At 38.4% G+C, this 21,661-nt stretch overlaps 1 protein-coding gene across 50 annotated transcripts in view; it reads left to right on the plus strand.

Moving 5' to 3' along the window:
• TRDN (triadin) overlaps window positions 1-21,661 on the plus strand; it is a 950,114-nt gene that overhangs the window by 728,144 nt on the left and 200,309 nt on the right. For 29 of the 50 annotated variants that reach the window (XM_053710723.1, XM_053710728.1, XM_053710740.1 and 26 more), the window contains one exon: window positions 11,776-11,823. The exons of 14 other annotated variants lie outside the window; for them this stretch is intronic. In XM_053710723.1, the coding sequence (XP_053566698.1) occupies window positions 11,776-11,823 (48 nt within the window). Of the gene's footprint in view, window positions 1-1,688; window positions 1,746-11,775; window positions 11,824-21,661 lie in introns of all 50 variants that reach the window. 7 more of the 50 variants (XM_053710722.1, XM_053710726.1, XM_053710725.1 and 4 more) reach the window with 1 other exon arrangement.

Raw genomic sequence — 21,661 nt, forward strand, 5'->3', positions numbered from 1 at the left:
TTCATACAAACGCAAATTTGCAGAATTTGTTATCAAGACACAGCAATATTAACTGGTGACTTTCTACATTTTCTTTGCTGGAAAAATCCTAGTTTCTCTGCAAGCTTTAACAATCAAAATTTCAATGTTACTTTTCAAAATAGTCAAATATTATATCTCATATTATAATGTTCCAGGTTATTTATTTACAATAAATGTACACTATATAGCCAAAAGTACGTTGCCACCCGTGTTCATTTTTGAGTTTAGGTGTTTCAGCCACGCCCATTGCTAACAAGTGCATACAATCGAACATATAGCCACGAAGAGCTCAGTCACATTAAACGTGGCACTGTCATAATGTGGCACTTTTACCACAAATCAATTTGGGAAGTTGATGGCCTACTAGATCTGCCCCCATCAATTTTCAATGCTGTTATTCTAAAGTGCTCAAATACGAAAAAGGACGCCAAAAAGTCCTAGGATATATATGTGTATTTAATAAATATACACTTTTTAATATCCACCAGCTTGTTCACTTTACTCTTGTTATCTCTATATTTGAGCCTAGTGTGCCTTACCCAGTGTTTCCTACCACATACCCCCCTCTCTGGCTACTCCCAGCTTCCTGTGTCGGCACCTTCGAGCCCGTCTGGCATCAGTTGTTTGGTACTAGCTGTCGGACAGTAGGCGTCTCCTGATTGGCTATCGTTTGTAACCTGACCTAACGCTGCACGCTCCAATGGAAGCTGCAAGTCATACGGGCGACTCTGAGTGTCCCATGCCGCTTTGTCTGGCACTCCCGTTGTGCCGCCCCGTCTGTGAGTTTCCACTACCTAGGGCTCTGGGTATTTTATTTCCTGTGGGGACACCTTTTTTGTTTGTACCACACCATGTGGCGCCTCTTCTTTTTTTCTTTAGTTTAAAGTGGAAGCATATAGGAGCCAGAAGCTTAGTTCTAGTAAAGGGATATAAAGACAATTGGGTGTTTCCAACTTTATGGCAACAGTTTGGGTAAGGGTCTTTCCTGTTCCAGCATGACTGTGCCTCTCTGCACAAAGCTTGGTCCATAGACATGGTTTTACGAGTTTGGTGTGTAGAAACTTGAGTTGCCTTCACAGACCCTGACCTTAACTCCATCACTAGGATGAATAAGAATATTGATTGTGAGCCAGACTTTCTTGTCCAACACTAGTGCCTGACCTCACAAATGTTCTTTTTTGCTGAGTGAAAATAAATTCCCACTGATATACTCCAAAATCTTGTGGAAAGTCTTTCCAGAAGAGTGGCAGCTGTTTTATCTGCAAAAGGGAAAGAAACTCCATATTAATGCCCATGGTTTTGGAATGGGATGACCAATAATGTTATATGAGTGTAATGGTCAGGTGTTTACATACCTTTGACCATGAAGTATATGTTATATATCCAACAAACAACTGACAATCCTTTAGAACAAATCCAGTCAACATTTCATATTTTAATGAAAGTGCTCACATAGCCACTGATTTGTAGAACTACATTCTATGAAGAAGAAACATCTTTTGATGATCTTCTACATGCAATGAACCAGTAAACATAAAGTATATGAAGTTTCAGCACGCAGTATGTTAAATAATGTATTATTTTAAAAACAACTAGCGTCCATGCCATTACATAATCATGAAATATATGCTGCATCCTAACTAACAAATTAATATTATATTTCATAGATAAACTGGTGAAAAAACTTGAGACAGAACCAAAACAACTAACAAAAGATAACTACCGTAAGTCCAAAATATCTATAGGAGAATATAATATAAATCTAGTGCTTCATTGGGCTGCATTAAAATTCCCAGAGAAGTAATTGCATACAGTGAAAAATAAACATTTGTTGTTTACCTTCTACATTTGATATATTAGTCAATTTTAGTACATCAGCATGATCATTTAGTCCATTAAAATATACTTTTTGTCAAATACTGTAAACACTACAAGCAATAAGGTGCAACTTTAACAAACTAACAAATTAATATTATATTTCCTAGAGACTTTGGTAAAAAAACATGAGAAAGAACCAACACAATAAGTGAAAGGAAGCTATTGTTAATGTAAAACATATTTTTTTTGGCACGCAATTTTTTAAAATTTTTATTTTATTTATTCAGTTGTACTTAGAACAACAGCAGTAAAACTAAGGTACATGACTGAAAGAATACAGTTCCGCCTGAAGTGGAAGTTAAGAAACAGCGGTCCTAAGACCGCTGCTCCTTAACTCGTCCGCCACCTCTGAGGGCTGATTGACACTCCCGGCTAGTACAAATCTGTAGGGGGCGGTATTGCACCAGCAGTTCACAATTGATGCAATGATAAATTCCGACAGTGTATGCTGTCTGCATTTATCGATGTGCGGTGGACATGATACACTACATCGCATAATGTCCATCCGCACAATAATAAATTGACCCCCATGTCTCCTCCTGTACACGGGTACAAACTACAACAAATATAACAATTTGAAATTCAAACAAGATAAATAACTGATTAACTAGTGTCCAGATTTTGGAGGAGAAAAGTAAAAAAAGAAAACTATAATGAAGAGTCTCCAGGGAGTGTAGAGTAGTTCCCAAGGAAATGAAGAGAAGGAAAGAGAGGGGAGGATGTACCCCCAAGCTTAAATAAATCTAAGTTGAATGCTGTAGTGTCGCCTAATAAAATTGAATGTCTGCAAACATGTTGAGCTTTTTCCTTTTAAAATGCCCATATTTCTCCAATTGCAGTAAGTAGCTTGTTTTGGCTGTTCATAATTTCTGGGTTGGTAACTGATCCAATTTCCAGAATGTAGCTATCAATAGTCAGGAGCTATTTAAACCAATTTGAAAAGAGGGAGATCTGATTTTGAATTGACAATTATGAATTTTATTTAAAAGTGCAACGGACTTGGACCAAAAAGGGTCTAAAATGCCTTTTCTATTACTTTAAACAATTTTTGGACAATGCCACCACATGTCAGACATTGTACCTATTGCTTTTCATCTCCTGCAGCATAAGGGAGATGTTGATGGATTAAACATTTTTTAAGTCTAACTGACGTGAGGTACCATCTGGGGAAAAAAAAATATTTTAAGGATACGTGGGGATTTAAAGGATTTAAGCGTATTGGAAACAATCTTATCCCATTCTTTTTTTTATCAAATGTGACCTCTAATTTAGAATGCCATTGTGATATATAGGAGGGAAGGTCCTTTATGTGGGCTGAAGTAAGTATTTTTATAGACAATGACAATGTGCCCCTTGGAATCTGCCAAGCACAAGCACTCAAAGGGGGTCGGTTCTCTAATAAGGTTATGTTTAAAATAGGTTGTACTCAAAAGGTGCTGTAATTGGGCATACCTACACCCTGTTCCAAATTATTATGCAAATTCTATTTCAGTGTCACAAAAATTAAAATTTGTTTTTTTCAGTTTAACTCATGGATGGCATTGTGTCTCAGGGCTCTTTTGATCATTGAAAACAATCTCGGACACCTATGATAATTAGATTGCCAGGTGAACCCAATTAAAGGAAAAACTACTAAAGGAGAGTGTTCCACATTATTAAGCAGAGCATCATTTTCAAGCAATATGGGGAAGAAAAAGGATCTCTCTGCTGCCAAAAAGAGGGAAATAGTTCAATGCCTTGGACGAGGTTTGAAAACATTAGATATTTCACGAAAACATAAGCGTGATCATTGCACTATTCAGAGATTTGTGGCTGATTCAGAGCACAGACGAGTTTGTGCAGATAAAGGCACATTGAGGAAGATTTCTGCCAGATCCATGCATCGGATCAAGAGAGCAGCTGCTAAAATACCATTACATAGCAGCAAACAGATATTTGAAGCTGCTGGTGCCTCTGGAGTCCCACGGACATCAAGGTGTAGAGTCCTTCAGAGTCTTGCAACTGTGCATAAACCTTTCATTCGGCCACCACTAACCAATGCTCACAAGCAGAAACGGCTGCACTGGGCAGAAAAATACATAAAGACTAATTTTCAAACAGTCCTGTTCACTGATGAGTGCCGTGCAACCCTGGATGGTCCAGATGGATGGAGTAGTGGATGGCCACCCTGTTCCAACAAGGCTGTGACGTCAGCAAGGCAGTGGTGGATTCATGTTTTAGCCCAGAATCATGGGAAGAGAGCTGGTAGGCCCCTTTAGGGTCCCCGAAGGTGTAAAGATGACCTCTGCAAAGTATGTGGAGTTCCTGAGTGACCACTTCCTTCCCTGGTACAGAAGGAAGAACTATGCTTTCCATAATAAAATTATCTTCATGCATGACAATGCACTATCTCATGCTGCAAAGAATACCTCTGCATCAATGGCTGCTATGGGGATAAAAGGAGAGAAAGTCATGGTGTGGCCTTCATCCTCCCCTGACCTCAATCCTATTGAGAACCTTTGGAGCATCCTCAAGCAAAAGATCTATGAGGGTGGGAGGCAGTTTACATCCAAACATCAGCTCTGGGAGGTCATTCTGACATCTTGCAAAACAATTCAAGCAGAAACTGTCCAAAAACTCACAAGTTCAATGTATGCAAAACTTGTGAAGCTGCTATCAAATAAGGGGTCCTATGTTAAAATGTAGCGTGACCTGTTAAAATGTTTAAAAAGTTAAAATGTTGTTCAAAGTTTGATTGAAATAGCATTTAATTTCAGTAAATATGCTGCAAACACAACCAATGACAATTTTCAGTTCTTTACAACCTATAAAGTGTTTTGAAAATTACTGTGCATAGTAATTTGGAACAGTGCATTGTAAGTTTTTTATTTTGAAAAAAAAATACTGTTATCATAAGGAGTTCAATAGAATTTGAATTGTACTCTTAATAGTTGATAACATGTGAATTATGCTGACTGTTGTTTACATCAATTATTTAGGTAAATGAGAAAGATATCCTTGGCATAATAATTTGGAACAGGGTGTAAACCTGGAAGCAAAAGCAGGACTTATGGAGGGTTGTAACTCTAGACGTGGACTCAACTCCCCCATATATAGGAGTTTAATAATGGGGATGGTATCCCCAACTTCATGGGACATTTCCCCCCGTCCTCTAGGTTCATATCCTCCTATGTTGTAAGATACCGGGGACAGAGGAGACCTATGGGCTGAAATATTAGGCATCCTGTTGATTAAATGATCCTAAATATTAAATATATGGTTATACAAAGAGTAAGTTTTACATAAGGAGGGTCTTCTGTCTTTGGGAAGCCAACAAAGAGGACCTAGAGATGGGGATCTAAGTAATTGTGAGTCTAATGGGACCCATGCTTTTAGTCACTTTTCCCATGCCAATCGAGTATGCGGTGGCAGACTATTGTGTGATAATATGAAGTAATATTTGGAACCCTTAGTCCCCCATCTTTCTATGGCTTGTACATAGGGGCCTATCTATCAAGACCGCTGCTCCATAACCTGTCCACCTGCTCTGAGCAGGTGGACAGAGATCACTGCAATTCAACCCGATCGAGTACGATCGGGTTGATTGACACCCCCTGCTGGCGGCAGCGTATTTTGTTATGTAAGAGATGAACCTGTGGGGTTAACATTATCCCCAGGTATTTCAATGCAGAAGTCTTAAACTTATATTGGCAAAAGGATTATAAAGAGCGGAAAACACTCTTAGAAGTAGATTTAACAAGCAGCAGGTGCTGCTTTCTACCCTTGAAGTTTCAGGTCTGCCTGAAACTTAAGTGAAGAAGCAGCAGCCTTTTAGGTGGTGGACTGCAATCATCCTGATCCGAATGGGATGATTGATACCCCCTGCAAGCAGCCTCTGAAGTGGCGGACAGCAATCATCCTGATCGGAAACGATCAGGATAATTGACACCCCATGCTAGCGACCGCGAATGTGCAGGGGACTACAGCAAAACATGTCCGCCTGGGATTTGATAAATTCACCCTATATTCATTTTCTCAGGTATTATTTAATTGAGTCTATAAAATATAGATTGTAGAAGGAAAGTATATTAAAGCGTTTTGCATAATAATCTTTAAAAATATTAGCTAAACCCTGGCAATCATAGACATTACTCTGTATTGTATTCATTTTATGGATACAATTAGTGTATGTTAATTTTTTCAGAGCCCTTGCTAATAATGTACCAGCTTTATTTCTTTCAACCAAATAGAGTTTTTGAAGTTATAGGACTCTTTACAGAGGATTTCATTCAAATCTTGCCATTTTTTGTTGTTGTAAATTTGCCTATTTTAAGGTATCAGTAGGGTTAAGTTTATGTACATATTCAGATTCCCGTAATTAACATAATAGAGAGGAGGATGTAGAATTGTAGGTTTTTGAAGAATGACTTTATTTGATAAACTCGCCTCTGATCATGACTTTGTGAGCTTCCCATACCAGATCTGGGCTCGATTGAGTATCTGTATTATGCTGAAAATCATTAAGTAAACAAGTTATTTTCTCTAGTACTTGGGGATTAAGAGAGTTTTCTCTAGTTTCCAGCTAAATTCTGACAGGGGCAATTCTGGCCAAGATAAATTCAGGGAAACCATGGAGTGATCAGACCAGGAGGTTGGGGCAATATCCAAGTCTGAGGCTAAACTTGGTAAAACATATTTTAGGGAAAATAATATATTCAGATATTTGTGTTGATTTAAAGGGGTAGTCTACTTCAGATTTTTTATTGTTTAAAAAGATAGATAATTCCTTTATTACCCAATCCCCAGTTTTGCATAACTAACACAGTTATATTAATATACTTTTTACCTCTAATATTAACTCATATCTAAGCCTTTGCAGACAACCCCCTTATTTCAGTTATTTTGACATACTTGCATTTTAGCCAATCAGTGCTGGTATTTCCACCGCAGTGAGCAAGCACAATGTTTTCTATATAGCACACATGAACTAGCAATGTCTAGCTGTAAAAAACTAAAAAATGCACTGAGTTATGAGGTGCCCTTCATGGGATTAGAAATTAACATTTTAGCCTCCCTATGTTTAGCTTTCAACAAAGAATACCAAGAGAACAAAGCACACTTGATGATAAAAGTAAACTGAAAAGTTGTTTGCAATTGCATGCCCTCTCTCATGAAAGTTTAATTGTGACTAGATTGCCCTTTAAACTTTTCAGTTATAAAACTTCCTAATATGGGTTTAGTATGTCTTATTTTATAGCCCAACTAATGTTCCCATTGACTTCTGTTCTAAGATTTAAATGTTTTTTTTTTTTTTTAAAGAAAAAATTGTAACATTGAAATATTATATTTGAAAAGTATTTGCATGGACTTCTATTGAAGCATATGCACATTTAAATGTTACTGTTTGAATATTCATTATGTTATATTGAATGCATTGAAATGTATCATTCATTGGCAAGACGTATATGTTGAACGATCATTATAATGGATGTAAAGAATTCACTCATTGCTGTACTACGCATTAAACAAATAAACTTTTGGCATATCAATATTTTAAGAAACTCTGGCCTAGATTTAGAGTTCGGCGGTAGCCGTCAAAACCAGCGTTAGAGGCTCCTAACGCTGGTTTTGGGCGCCCGCTGGTATTTGGAGTCAGTGATTAAAGGGTCTAACGCTCACTTTTCAGCCGCGACTTTTCCATACCGCAGATCCCCCTACGCCATTTGCGTAGCCTATCTTTTCAATGGGATCTTTCTAACGCTGGTATTTAGAGTCGTTTCTGCAGTGAGCGTTAGAGCTCTAACGACAAGATTCCAGCCGCCTGAAAATAGCAGGAGTTAAGAGCTTTCTGGCTAACGCCGGTTTATAAAGCTCTTAACTACTGTACCCTAAAGTACACTAACACCCATAAACTACCTATGTACCCCTAAACCGAGGTCCCCCCACATCGCCGCCACTCGATTAAATTTTTAACCCCTAATCTGCCGACCGCCACCTACGTTATACTTATGTACCCCTAATCTGCTGCCCCTAACACCGCCGACCCCTGTATTATATCTATTAACCCCTAACTTGCCCCCCACAACGTCGCCGCAAGCTACTTAAAATAATTAACCCCTAATCTTCCGACCGCAAATCGCCGCCACCTACGTTATCCCTATGTACCCCTAATCTGCTACCCCTAACATCGCCGACCCCTATGTTATATTTATTAACCCCTAATCTGCCCCCCACAACGTCGCCGACACCTACCTACACTTATTAACCCCTAATCTGCCGAGCGGACCTGAGCGCTACTATAATAAAGTTATTAACCCCTAATCCGCCTCACTAACCCTATCATAAATAGTATTAACCCCTAATCTGCCCTCCCTAACATCGCCGACACCTACCTTCAATTATTAACCCCTAATCTGCCGACCGGAGCTCACCGCTATTCTAATAAATGTATTAACCCCTAAAGCTAAGTCTAAACCCTAACACTAACACCCCCCTAAGTTAAATATAATTTTTATCTAACGAAATAAATTAACTCTTATTAAATAAATAATTCCTATTTAAAGCTAAATACTTACCTGTAAAATAAATCCTAATATAGCTACAATATAAATTATAATTATATTATAGCTATTTTAGGATTAATATTTATTTTACAGGCAACTTTGTAATTATTTTAACCAGGTACAATAGCTATTAAATAGTTAAGAACTATTTAATAGTTACCTAGTTAAAATAATTACAAATTTACCTGTAAAATAAATCCTAACCTAAGATATAATTAAACCTAACACTACCCTATCAATAAAATAATTAAATAAACTACCTACAATTACCTACAATTAACCTAACACTACACTATCAATAAATTAATTAAACACAATTGCTACAAATAAATAACATTAAATAAACTATCTAAAGTACAAAAAATAAAAAAGAACTAAGTTACAGAAAATAATAAAATATTTACAAACATAAGAAAAATATTACAACAATTTTAAACTAATTACACCTACTCTAAGCCCCCTAATAAAATAACAAAGCCCCCCAAAATAAAAAATTCCCTACCCTATTCTAAAATACAAATATTACAAGCTCTTTTACCTTACCAGCCCCTGAACAGGGCCCTTTGCGGGGCATGCCCCAAGAATTTCAGCTCTTTTGCCTGTAAAAAAAAACATACTATACCCCCCCCCCAACATTACAACCCACCACCCACATACCCCTAATCTAACCCAAACCCCCTTAAATAAACCTAACACTACCCCCCTGATGATCTTCCTACCTTGTCTTCACCATGCCAGGTTCACCGATCCGTCCTGGCTCCAAGATCTTCATCCAACCCAAGCGGGGGCTAGACATCCACTGAAGAAGTCCAGAAGAGGGTCCAAAGTCTTCCTCCTATCCGGCAAGAAGAGGACATCCGGACCGGCAAACATCTTCTCCAAGCGGCATCTTCTATCTTCTTCCATCCGATGACGACCGGCTCCATCTTGAAGACCTCCAGCGCGGATCCATCCTCTTCTTCCGACGACTAGACGACGAATGACGGTTCCTTTAAGGGACGTCATCCAAGATGGCGTCCCTCGAATTCCGATTGGCTGATAGGATTCTATCAGCCAATCGGAATTAAGGTAGGAATTTTCTGATTGGCTGATGGAATCAGCCAATCAGAATATAGTTCAATCCGATTGGCTGATCCAATCAGCCAATCAGATTGAGCTCGCATTCTATTGGCTGTTCCGATCAGCCAATAGAATGCGAGCTCAATCTGATTGGCTGATTGGATCAGCCAATCGGATTGAACTATATTCTGATTGGCTGATTCCATCAGCCAATCAGAAAATTCCTACCTTAATTCCGATTGGCTGATAGAATCCTATCAGCCAATCGGAATTCGAGGGACGCCATCTTGGATGACGTCCCTTAAAGGAACCGTCATTCGTCGTCTAGTCGTCGGAAGAAGAGGATGGATCCGCGCTGGAGGTCTTCAAGATGGAGCCGGTCGTCATCGGATGGAAGAAGATAGAAGATGCCGCTTGGAGAAGATGTTTGCCGGTCCGGATGTCCTCTTCTTGCCGGATAGGAGGAAGACTTTGGACCCTCTTCTGGACTTCTTCAGTGGATGTCTAGCCCCCGCTTGGGTTGGATGAAGATCTTGGAGCCAGGACGGATCGGTGAACCTGGCATGGTGAAGACAAGGTAGGAAGATCATCAGGGGGGTAGTGTTAGGTTTATTTAAGGGGGGTTTGGGTTAGATTAGGGGTATGTGGGTGGTGGGTTGTAATGTTGGGGGGGGGGTATAGTATGTTTTTTTTACAGGCAAAAGAGCTGAAATTCTTGGGGCATGCCCCGCAAAGGGCCCTGTTCAGGGCTGGTAAGGTAAAAGAGCTTGTAATATTTGTATTTTAGAATAGGGTAGGGAATTTTTTATTTTGGGGGGCTTTGTTATTTTATTAGGGGGCTTAGAGTAGGTGTAATTAGTTTAAAATTGTTGTAATATTTTTCTTATGTTTGTAAATATTTTATTATTTTCTGTAACTTAGTTCTTTTTTATTTTTTGTACTTTAGATAGTTTATTTAATGTTATTTATTTGTAGCAATTGTGTTTAATTAATTTATTGATAGTGTAGTGTTAGGTTAATTGTAGGTAATTGTAGGTAGTTTATTTAATTATTTTATTGATAGGGTAGTGTTAGGTTTAATTATATCTTAGGTTAGGATTTATTTTACAGGTAAATTTGTAATTATTTTAACTAGGTAACTATTAAATAGTTCTTAACTATTTAATAGCTATTGTACCTGGTTAAAATAATTACAAAGTTGCCTGTAAAATAAATATTAATCCTAAAATAGCTATAATATAATTATAATTTATATTGTAGCTATATTAGGATTTATTTTACAGGTAAGTATTTAGCTTTAAATAGGAATTATTTATTTAATAAGAGTTAATTTATTTCGTTAGATAAAAATTATATTTAACTTAGGGGGGTGTTAGTGTTAGGGTTAGACTTAGCTTTAGGGGTTAATACATTTATTAGAATAGCGGTGAGCTCCGGTCGGCAGATTAGGGGTTAATAATTGAAGGTAGGTGTCGGCGATGTTAGGGAGGGCAGATTAGGGGTTAATACTATTTATGATAGGGTTAGTGAGGCGGATTAGGGGTTAATAACTTTATTATAGTAGCGCTCAGGTCCGCTCGGCAGATTAGGGGTTAATAAGTGTAGGTAGGTGTCGGCGACGTTGTGGGGGGCAGATTAGGGGTTAATAAATATAACATAGGGGTCGGCGATGTTAGGGCAGCAGATTAGGGGTACATAGGGATAACGTAGGTGGCGGCGGTTTACGGAGCGGCAGATTAGGGGTTAAAAGTGTAATGCAGGGGGTCAGCGATAGCGTGGGGCGGCAGATTAGGGGTTAATAAGTGTAAGGTTAGGGGTGTTTTAGACTCGGGGTACATGTTAGGGTGTTAGGTGCAGACTTAGGAGGTGTTTCCCCATAGGAAACAATGGGGCTGCGTTAGGAGCTGAACGCTGCTTTTTTTGCAGGTGTTAGGTTTTTTTTCAGCTCAAACAGCCCATTGTTTCCTATGGGAGAATCGTGCACGAGCACGTTTTTGATGCCGGCCGCGTCCGTAAGCAACTCTGGTATCGAGAGTTGCATTTGCGGTAAAAATGCTCTACGCTCCTTTTTTGGAGCCTAACGCAGCATTTGTTTGAACTCTCGATACCAGAGTTAAATTTATGGTGCGGCCAGAAAAAAACCCGCGGAGCGTTAACAGCCCTTTTACCGCCGAACTCTAAATCTAGGCCTTAGACCTTTATAAACAATATGTTTCCATGTTGCTACATACAATGTGGCTTTATTAACAAACTAACACAACATTATATTCTATAGAGACACCTGTGAAAAAACATGAAAAAGAAACAACACCACCAATAAAAGGTAACTATCATTACAGAAAAATATCTTTTGTACATTTTAATAATCAGACACTTCACTTAGGTTTATTCACAAAGCTGTGACTAGCCATCTAACTTTTTCTTTTAAAAACGTTCAATGAGGTTGGTTAAGCTCATCTATATCAACAGACTAGAGTCCAGCTAAATTTGAGGTTCGCAAAATGAAACCAACCTAGATTGGCTTTAATAAAAACTGAGTTTATCCAGCCTTTTAGCAGACTCTCATTAAATGTATTGTGGTTACTTGTATATTATGTACTTGGTTTCAAGGAAAATTAAACTTTAACAAAATCCTTAAACACTGACACGTAAACTAACTTACGGCTAGATTTGGAGTTTTGTCGGTAACGACCCGAAAAACTAACGCCAGCTTTTTTCTGGCCGCACCATAAAAATAACTCTGGTATTGAGAGTCCACATAAAGGCTGCGTTAGGCTCCAAAAAAAGGAGCGTACAGCATTTTTAACGCAGCTTCAACTCTCGATACCAGAGTTGCTTACGCAAGCGGCCAGCCTCAAAAACGGGCTCGTGCACGATTCTCCCATAGGAAACAATGGGGCTGTTTGAGCTGAAAAAAAACCTAACACCTGCAAAAAAGCCGCGTTCAGCTCTTAACGCAGCCCCATTGTTTGCTATGGGGAAACACTTCCTACGTCTGCACCTAACACCCTAACATGTACCCCGAGTCTAAACACCCCTAACCTTACACTTATTAACCCCTAATCTGCCGCCCCCCGCTATCGCTGACCCCTGCATATTATTATTAACCCCTAATCTGCCGCTCCGTAAACCGCCGCTACTTACATTATCCCTATGTACCCCTAATCTGCTGCCCTAACATCGCCGACCCCTATTTTATATTTATTAACCCCTAATCTGCCGCCCACAACGTCGCCTCCACCTAACTACAATTATTAACCCCTAATCTACCGAGCAGACCTGAGTGCTACTATAATAAAGTTATTAACCCCTAATCCACCTCACTAACCCTATAATAAATAGTATTAACCCCTAATCTGCCCTCCCTAACATCGCCGACACCTAACTTCAATTATTAACCCCTAATCTGCCGACCAGAGCTCACCGCTATTCTAATAAATGTATTAACCCCTAAAGCTAAGTCTAACCCTAACACTAACACCCCCCTAAGTTAAATATATTTACATCTAACAAAATTAATTAACTCTTATTAATTAAATTATTCCTATTTAAAGATAAATACTTACCTGTAAAATAAATCCTAATATAGCTACAATATAAATTATAATTATATTATAGCTATTTTAGGATTAATATTTATTTTACAGGCAACTTTGTAATTATTTTAACCAGGTACAATAGCTATTAAATAGTTAAGAACTATTTAATAGCTAAAATAGTTAAAATAATTACAAATTTACCTGTAAAAATAAATCCTAACCTAAGTTACAATTAAACCTAACACTACACTATCAATAAAATTCAATTAAATAAAATACCTACAATTACCTACAATTAACCTAACACTACACTATCAATAAATTAATTAAATACAATTCCTACAAATAAATACAATTAAATAAACTAGCTAAAGTACAAAAAATAAAAAAGAACTAAGTTACAAAAAATAAAAAAATATTTACAAACATACAGAAAAATATTACAACAATTTTAAACTAATTACACCTACTCTAAGCCCCCTAATAAAATAACAAAGACCCCCAAAATAACAAAATGCCCTACCCTATTCTAAATTACTACATTTCAAAGCTCTTTTAACCTTACCAGCCCTGAACAGGGCCCTTTGCGGGGCATGCCCCAAGAAATTCAGCTCTTTTGCCTGTAAAAAAAAACATACAATACCCCCCCCCCCCAACATTACAACCCACCACCCACATACCCCCTAATCTAACCCAAACCCCCCTTAAATAAACCTAACACTAAGCCCCTGAAGATCTTCCTACCTTGTCTTCACCCTACCAAGGTTCACCGATCCATCCTGAAGAGCTCCTCCGATGTCCTAATCCAAGCCCAAGCGGGGGGCTGAAGAGGTCCATGATCCGGCTGAAGTCTTCATCCAAGCGGGAGCTGAAGAGGTCCATGATCCGGCTGAAGTCTTCATCCAAGCGGGAGCTGAAGAGGTCCATGATCCAGATGAAGTCTTCGAACAACGGCATCTTCAATCTTCTTTCTTCCGGATCCATCTTGCAGACCTCCGACGTGGAACATCCTCTTCTCCCGACGCCTACTAGCCGAATGACGGTTCCTTTAAGGGACGTCATCCAAGATGGCGTCCCTCGAATTCCGATTGGCTGATAGGATTCTATCAGGCAATCTGAATTAAGGTAGGAATATTCTGATTGGCTGATGGATTCTATCAGCCAATCAGAATCAAGTTCAATCGAATTGGCTGATTCGATCAGCCAATCAGATTGAGCTTGCATTCTATTGGCTGTTCCGATCAGCCAATAGAATGCGAGCTCAATCTGATTGGCTGATTGGATCAGCCAATCACCAATCGGATTGATCTTGATTCTGATTGGCTGATTCCATCAGCCAATCAGAATATTCCTACCTTAATTCCGATTGGCTGATAGAATCCTATCAGCCAATTGGAATTCGAGGGACGCCATCTTGGATGACGTCCCTTAAAGGAACCATCATTCGGCTAGTAGGCGTCGGGAGAAGAGGATGTTCCGCGTCGGAGGTCTGCAAGATGGATCCGGAAGAAAGAAGATTGAAGATGCCGTTGATAGAAGACTTCATCCGGATCATGGACCTCTTCAGCTCCCGCTTGGATGAAGACTTCAGCCGGATCATGGACCTCTTCAGCTCCCGCTTGGATGAAGACTTCAGCCGGATTATGGACCTCTTCAGCCCCCCGCTTGGGCTTGGATTAGGACATCGGAGGAGCTCTTCAGGACGGATCGGTGAACCTGGTAGGGTGAAGACAAGGTAGGAAGATCTTCAGGGGCTTAGTGTTAGGTTTATTTAAGGGGGGTTTGGGTTAGTGATTAGGGGTATTGTGGGTGGTGGGTTGTAATGTTGGGGGGGGTATTGTATGTTTTTTTTTACAGGCAAAAGAGCTGAATTTCTTGGGCATGCCCCGCAAAGGGCCCTGTTCAGGGCTGGTAAGGTAAAAGAGCTTTGAAATGTAGTAATTTAGAATAGGGTGAGGGCATTTCGTTATTTTGGGGGTCTTTGTTATTTTATTAGGGGGCTAAGGAGTAGGTGTATTAGTTTAAAATTGTTGTAAATATTTTTCTTAGTTTGTAAATATTTTTTTATTTTTTGTAACTTAGTTCTTTTTTATTTTTTGTACTTTAGCTAGTTTATTTAATTGTATTTATTTGTAGGAATTGTATTTAATTAATTTATTGATAGTGTAGTGTTAGGTTTAATTGTAGGTAATAGTAGGTATTTATTTAATTAATTTAATGATAGTGTAGTGTTAGGTTTAATTGTAACTTAGGTTAGGATTTATTTTACAGGTAATTTTGTTATTATTTTAACTAGGGTAACTATTAAAGATCTTAACTATTTAATAGCTATTGTACCTGTTAAAATAAATTACAAAGTTGCCTGTAAAATAAATATTAATCCTAAAATAGCTACAATATAATTATAATTTATATTGTAGCTATATTAGGGTTTATTTTACAGTGTAAGTATTTAGCTTTAAATAGGAATAATTTATTTAATAAGAGTTAATTAATTTCGTTAGATTTAAATTATATTTAACTTAGGGGGGTGTTTAGTGTTAGGGTTAGACTTAGCTTTAGGGTTAATACATTTATTAGAATAGCGGTGAGCTCCGGTCGGCAGATTAGGGGTTAATAATTGAAGTTAGGTGTCGGCGATGTTAGGAAGGGCAGATTAGGGGTTATACTATTTATATAGGGTTAGTGAGGCGGATTAGGGGGTTAATTAACGTTATTATAGTAGCGCGCGGTCCGCTCGGCAGATTAGGGGTTAATAAGTGTAGGCAGGTGAGGCGACGTTGAGGGGGGCAGATTAGGGGGTTAATAAATATAATATAGGGGTCGGCGGTGTTAGGGGCAGCAGATTAGGGGGGGGGGGGGGGGGGGGGGGGGTACATAGCTATAATTAGGTGGCGGCGCTTTGCGTCGGCAGATTAGGGGTTAATTATTGTAGGTAGCTGGCGGCGACGTTGTGGGGGGCAGGATTAGGGGTTAATAAATATAATACAGGTGGTCGGCGGTGTTAGGGGCAGCAGATTAGGGGTACATAAGTATAACGTAGGTGGCGGTCGGCAGATTAGGGGTTAAAAAAATTTAATCGAGTGGCGGCGATGTGGGGGGACCTCGGTTTAGGGGTACATAGGTATTTTATGGGTGTTAGTGTACTTTAGAGTACAGTAGTTAAGAGCTTTATAAACCGGCGTTAGCCCAGAAAGCTCTTAACTACTGACTTTTTTCCTGCGGCTGGAGTTTTGTCGTTAGCTGTCTAACGCTCACTTCAGACACGACTCTAAATACTGGAGTTAGAAAGATCCCATTGAAAAGATAGGATACGCAATTGACGTAAGGGGATCTGCGGTATGGAAAAGTCGCGGATGAAAAGTGAGCGTTAGACCCTATTTTGAGTGACTCCAAATACCGGCGGTAGCCTAAAACCAGCGTTAGGAGCCTCTAACTCTGGTTTTCACGGCTAACGCCAAACTCCAAATCTAGGTCTTAGTATTCTGGACAAAGCTGAAGCCCAAATACAATATTATTCAATTTTAAATTTAATAATATTCAACTTTAAATTAGGTGAAAGTAATATACTTTTTAAACTACTTTTAGTTCATTTATAATTGAATTCAGTGTCAAAAAAACTTACATCAGAACTCGAGTTTCCAAATCAAACATCAAAAAGCATGGATACTGCATTATATTATAATATATTATATTATTAAATATTGGGGGGAGTTTAATTTTAGATTTTTTTTTAAACTATAGCATTAACTTTTGTACACAACATTTCCTTGTTTCTTTTTGTAAAAAAATCTATGTTGTATGCCTGTGATGTGTACGTTGTGTACTGTGTTTTATGTAAGTATTTCTTATATTTCTCATATGTAAAAGCAAATGTCCTTCAGTGATTGGAATGTTCCCCTCTTCATCTACAAGGAATGACAAAATTATTATCATTATTACTACCATTTATTTGTAGAGCTACAACAGATTATGCAGTGACATAAACATAGATATAATATACAAACAGTAAGAGGCACATTATGAAATAAGTGGGTAAAGGTGGGCCTAAATTCTCAATTTTGAAGAGATTGTTTGCTGCACAAACTCTCTTTATTCTAATGCCGATCATCTAGAAAACAAAAGAGGTGCAGCACATAGGGGCCCAATCAAAACCACACAATTTCACAACTCTGATTATAGCAAATAAGTCATGTCCTTTGCCTCCTCATGTGGCACCGTCTCCTAATCCTCTAGGCTTTTATATCTTTACATAGCAGGAACATCCAGCATTACATCACCCATTATCTACAAACAATAGCTAAATAAAAGAATAGTGGATGCTTAGCTATTGCCTAGAATTGACCCTATTTATATTTCTGCTACTGTTCTGGCATCTGATTAAATGTGCACCAGCTAACGCCTCAATATAATAACCACCCATGAATATCCTCCTCCCGAGGGGTTTAAAAAGTTAGAGAGTGCTGAAGTAGAGATCTAGAACAACTACCTATTATGAAGGGGAAAAAAAACATAAAATAATAAAAAAAGAGATGGCAATTTATGCTTCTAAACTTATTGTGCCAGAAATCTTATCCCAGACACTGCACAGATTGGTGGGAACAGTGAGTTTCATTGTCTGAAAATTTACTACCTGAGTGAAAATGTCACCCAAGAAGCTCACCAAACAGGAATAAAACCACAAAAACCATCAATAAGTTGGAACTCCACGACTGAACAACTTTTTCACATTAGCTGAACCAGCAACATCGGGAGCAAGCACTCCCTACACGCTCTTTCCCAAACCCGTCCCCATCCTACCTCAGACATGGAAGAAGAGGGATCTGATGTGATAGGACGTATCCATATCTAAATCACTACTGGAAATCCATCCCATCAAAACAGCATCTTACAGCACTACTAGGTCAAGTACGCAGCTGTATTAAAGAAGAACTCTCCGGCCCTGAGAAAAGACATCAATGAAATTTGAAAGTAAAGTATAATATCTGGCAGAAGTACAGGAAAGCAACCAGGAAGTAAATCTCAACACTACACCAACTCGTGAGAGGGCAAGAAGCCTCCATTATACCACTCTATGACAAGTTAGAAGACTTTGGAGAATAGAGAAAGAAGACAGAACCTTAGAGTGAGAGGTATCCCAGAAGACATCCTAACCTCCTCTTTAAGTGAATTCCTAGTAGATCTTTTTAGTAATATTAAGGGATCTCCCTTCGAGTCCTCGCTATAAATTCAACAGAGCTCATAGAGCACTTCACCTAAGCCCGGCAAGTACAGCAAATCCAAAGATGTTGTTATAAAATTCAAGGGAATACCAACCAACAAGAAGAAATTAGTGCAAATTTCCAGAAAGCTCAGACAAATTACCTTCCAGAAACCATAAAATTCAGATCTATGCATATTTGGGCCCCCAGAACCTTGCTAAGGCGGCAAGAATTCCAAGAAATCACATCTCACCTATGCTCTAATAACATCCCTTATAGATAGGGATTGCCCATGTTCCCTTCAAGTTATCCGTCAAGGCTAACAGTTTTACCTGCAAAGATCCTTCAGAGAGTCCTTCTACACAGACCTAAATATAGAACCTCCTCATCCTCTTACAGCTCCTTCAGCTAAAGAAGGAGAATCTAGCTTAAAGAGTTCCCGAAGGACACAGAGAACCAAATGGCAAATGGGTTCCAACCAAAACCGCAAAAATCTACTGATACCTGAATCCTACAGAATGACTGGTTATAACGTTATTTTCAGGTCACTATACCTAGGAAGACCATCACTTGTGGTCAGAACTCCTTGTTTACAAGACTTTTGAATGGTGAACTTGACATCTATCAGGATTCATATTACCTTCTGACGGTTTGTTCACAAATTATTATACAGCTGATCTGATGTTTAATGTATTATTGTTCTGAAACTTGCAATTGAACATTTGCCTTTTTGTTATTTCTTAGGACTAGCTTGCTTAATCAAAGAATTGTTATTTCAGTTTATTGCTGATAAGTTATAAATACAGGATATCCCCCTATTGTCTTGAACAAAGTTGTTCATTTCTCCTGAGTTATTGAACTCCTCACAATACCCTCTACATTTCTATAATAGTCACCCCTCCAAAACAATTAATGGGGTTAGTATATTTTTCCATAAATCCATTCCTTTTCATATTCAACACATAGAAAAAGATGATGAAGGCAGATTCCTAGCCTGCAAGGCCTACTTTATGGGAGACCTATAAAAATAATTAACGTTTATGCTCCAAACATGCGCCAATCTACCTTTATTAAGCACATAACCAAACTCACAATTCATTTTACCAAAGGAGCACTACTAGTAGCAGGCAATATCAACATCCCCCTAAACCCAACCCAAGATAGCTCCAATCCTATGATAAATATCTCTAAAACAAAGTTGAAGTCCATTTGGACCAACATTCGCCTACTATCTCTTCATGATACTTGGCGACACCTCCACCCGGACATAAAAGATTACACCTTTTTCTAAAACCCTAATAAGTCACACTCCCGCTTAGATTATATTTTTGCAGACCACATATTCCTGTCCCATTTAAAGTTCTCGCAAATAACACACACAACATGGTCAGATCACTCAGCGGTTATTAGCAGATTTAGCTGGCCCTCTCAACCTCTCAAACCTTTTCTATGGTGCTTAGATGAGACACTACTTTTAGACCCAATGAAAAAAAATGCATTGAGAACACCATTACCAATTTCTTTCAAGAAAATGTTACTGATAACATGGATTTGGGAATGATATGGGAAGCCCATAAATGTACAATTAGAGGAGAACTAATAAAACTTAGAGCAAATAAATCAAAAATACAAAGAGACCAATACTCCCAACTAATGACAAAGCTGCTTCATCTAGATCACCTACATAAACGACACCCCACAGATGACACCACGTTAAAAGCCCTAAATAATGTTAGATCTCAACTGAATAACCTATTGCTAATAAAAACACAACAATCCTTTTATTTAAAACAAACATTTTTCATAGAAGGTAACAAAGCAGGCACATTTCTAGCTAAAGCTCTTAAACAAAAACAAAACTCTTCATATAAACATAGCATTAAAGATAACCAACATACTATTATAGAAGATTCTTTAAACATTGCAAAAACTTTTAAGGATTATTATGCAAATCTTTATAATCTTTTTCCCCTGAGAACAAAAGAGACCCACACCTTGGTATGCTAGGATTACTTAAAATATATACCTATGCCAAAACTCTCATCTGATATGGTAGAATTTTTAAAACAACCAATCACATCCCAAGAAATTGACCTAGCAATACAAGCTTTGAAAATGGGCAAAAACCCTGGACCAGTGGTTTCTAATACAAAACATAAAAATCTACTTATCCCCCACTTGCTCTCTCTCTTTCAATCAGTCGATAACACACATCCCATGCCACAAAGAATGCTTGAAGCTCATGTTTCGGTTCTACCGAAACTGGGAAAATCTCAAGTTTTCCCGTCCAATTACAGGCCTATCTCACTACTTAATGTAGATCTAAAAAAAAACTGCGAAGATTTAAGCAAAAAGGCTGAATTCAGTCCTGCCCACCTTGATACATATGGATCAGGTGGGATTTGTACCACAACGCGAAGCCAGAGATAATACCACCAGGATGTTTCATCTTATACAATATGCGAAAATACATCAAATCCTATCAGTCCTCCTGGCAACGGATGCCAAAAAGGCCTTTGACAGGTTGGACTGGACCTTCCTATATCTCACTTTACAAAAATTTGGCATCCCTGAGGAATTCATTGTGAAAATCTTTTCTTTATACCACACATCGACAGCCAAAGTAAAAGTTAGCGGTATCTTATCTGACTCATTCCCCATGTACCAAAAATGGTACAAGGCAGGGTTGCCCCTTATCTCCTTTACTATTCATATTAAGCATGGAAATCCTAGCCATTAAACTCAGAATATGTCCTGAAATCACAGGATTCCAAATAGGTCATCAACATCATAAGTTGGCATTATTTGCAGATGATCTATTATTATTCCTGACTAATTAACAAACATCCCTACCAGCTGCACAAACCAAATATGATGAGTACAGCACCGTATCTGATTATGCCATCAACTCTTCTAAATCAGAAATAGTCCCCGTAGAATTACCTGGCCGAGAAGTTACTAATTTAAGACTTATGACGCCAAATAGAATACAAAAGGAGGCCCTGAAGTACCTAGGCATCGATCTCTCTTCTAATCCGCAACAGTTATACAAGCTAAATTATGAAAAAATTAGAGAATTTAAACTACTCACCACTTCCTGGATTACTAAAATATCTCATGGACGGGTAGAATAGCAGTAGCTAAAATTATGCTTATGTCAAAACTTCTTTATGTATTTTAAGCAATCCCCATACCCTTACCCAAACCTTACATTCCTAAACTACAAACCATATTAAACTCCTACATATGGCGAAAAAAGCCTCCCAGGCTGGCTAAGTCCACGCTCTATTTACCCAAGCAAAAGGGGGGTTTGGGTGCCCCAAATATTCAATTATACAGATTTTCTACAATTCTTAATAGAATTATTGATTGGAGTTATAACAATCCCCAAACAAATAAAGCATGGGTCCCTTTGGAATAT

The sequence above is a fragment of the Bombina bombina genome, chromosome 4 (genome assembly GCF_027579735.1).
Source record: "Bombina bombina isolate aBomBom1 chromosome 4, aBomBom1.pri, whole genome shotgun sequence".
Classification (NCBI taxonomy): Eukaryota; Metazoa; Chordata; class Amphibia; order Anura; family Bombinatoridae; genus Bombina; species Bombina bombina.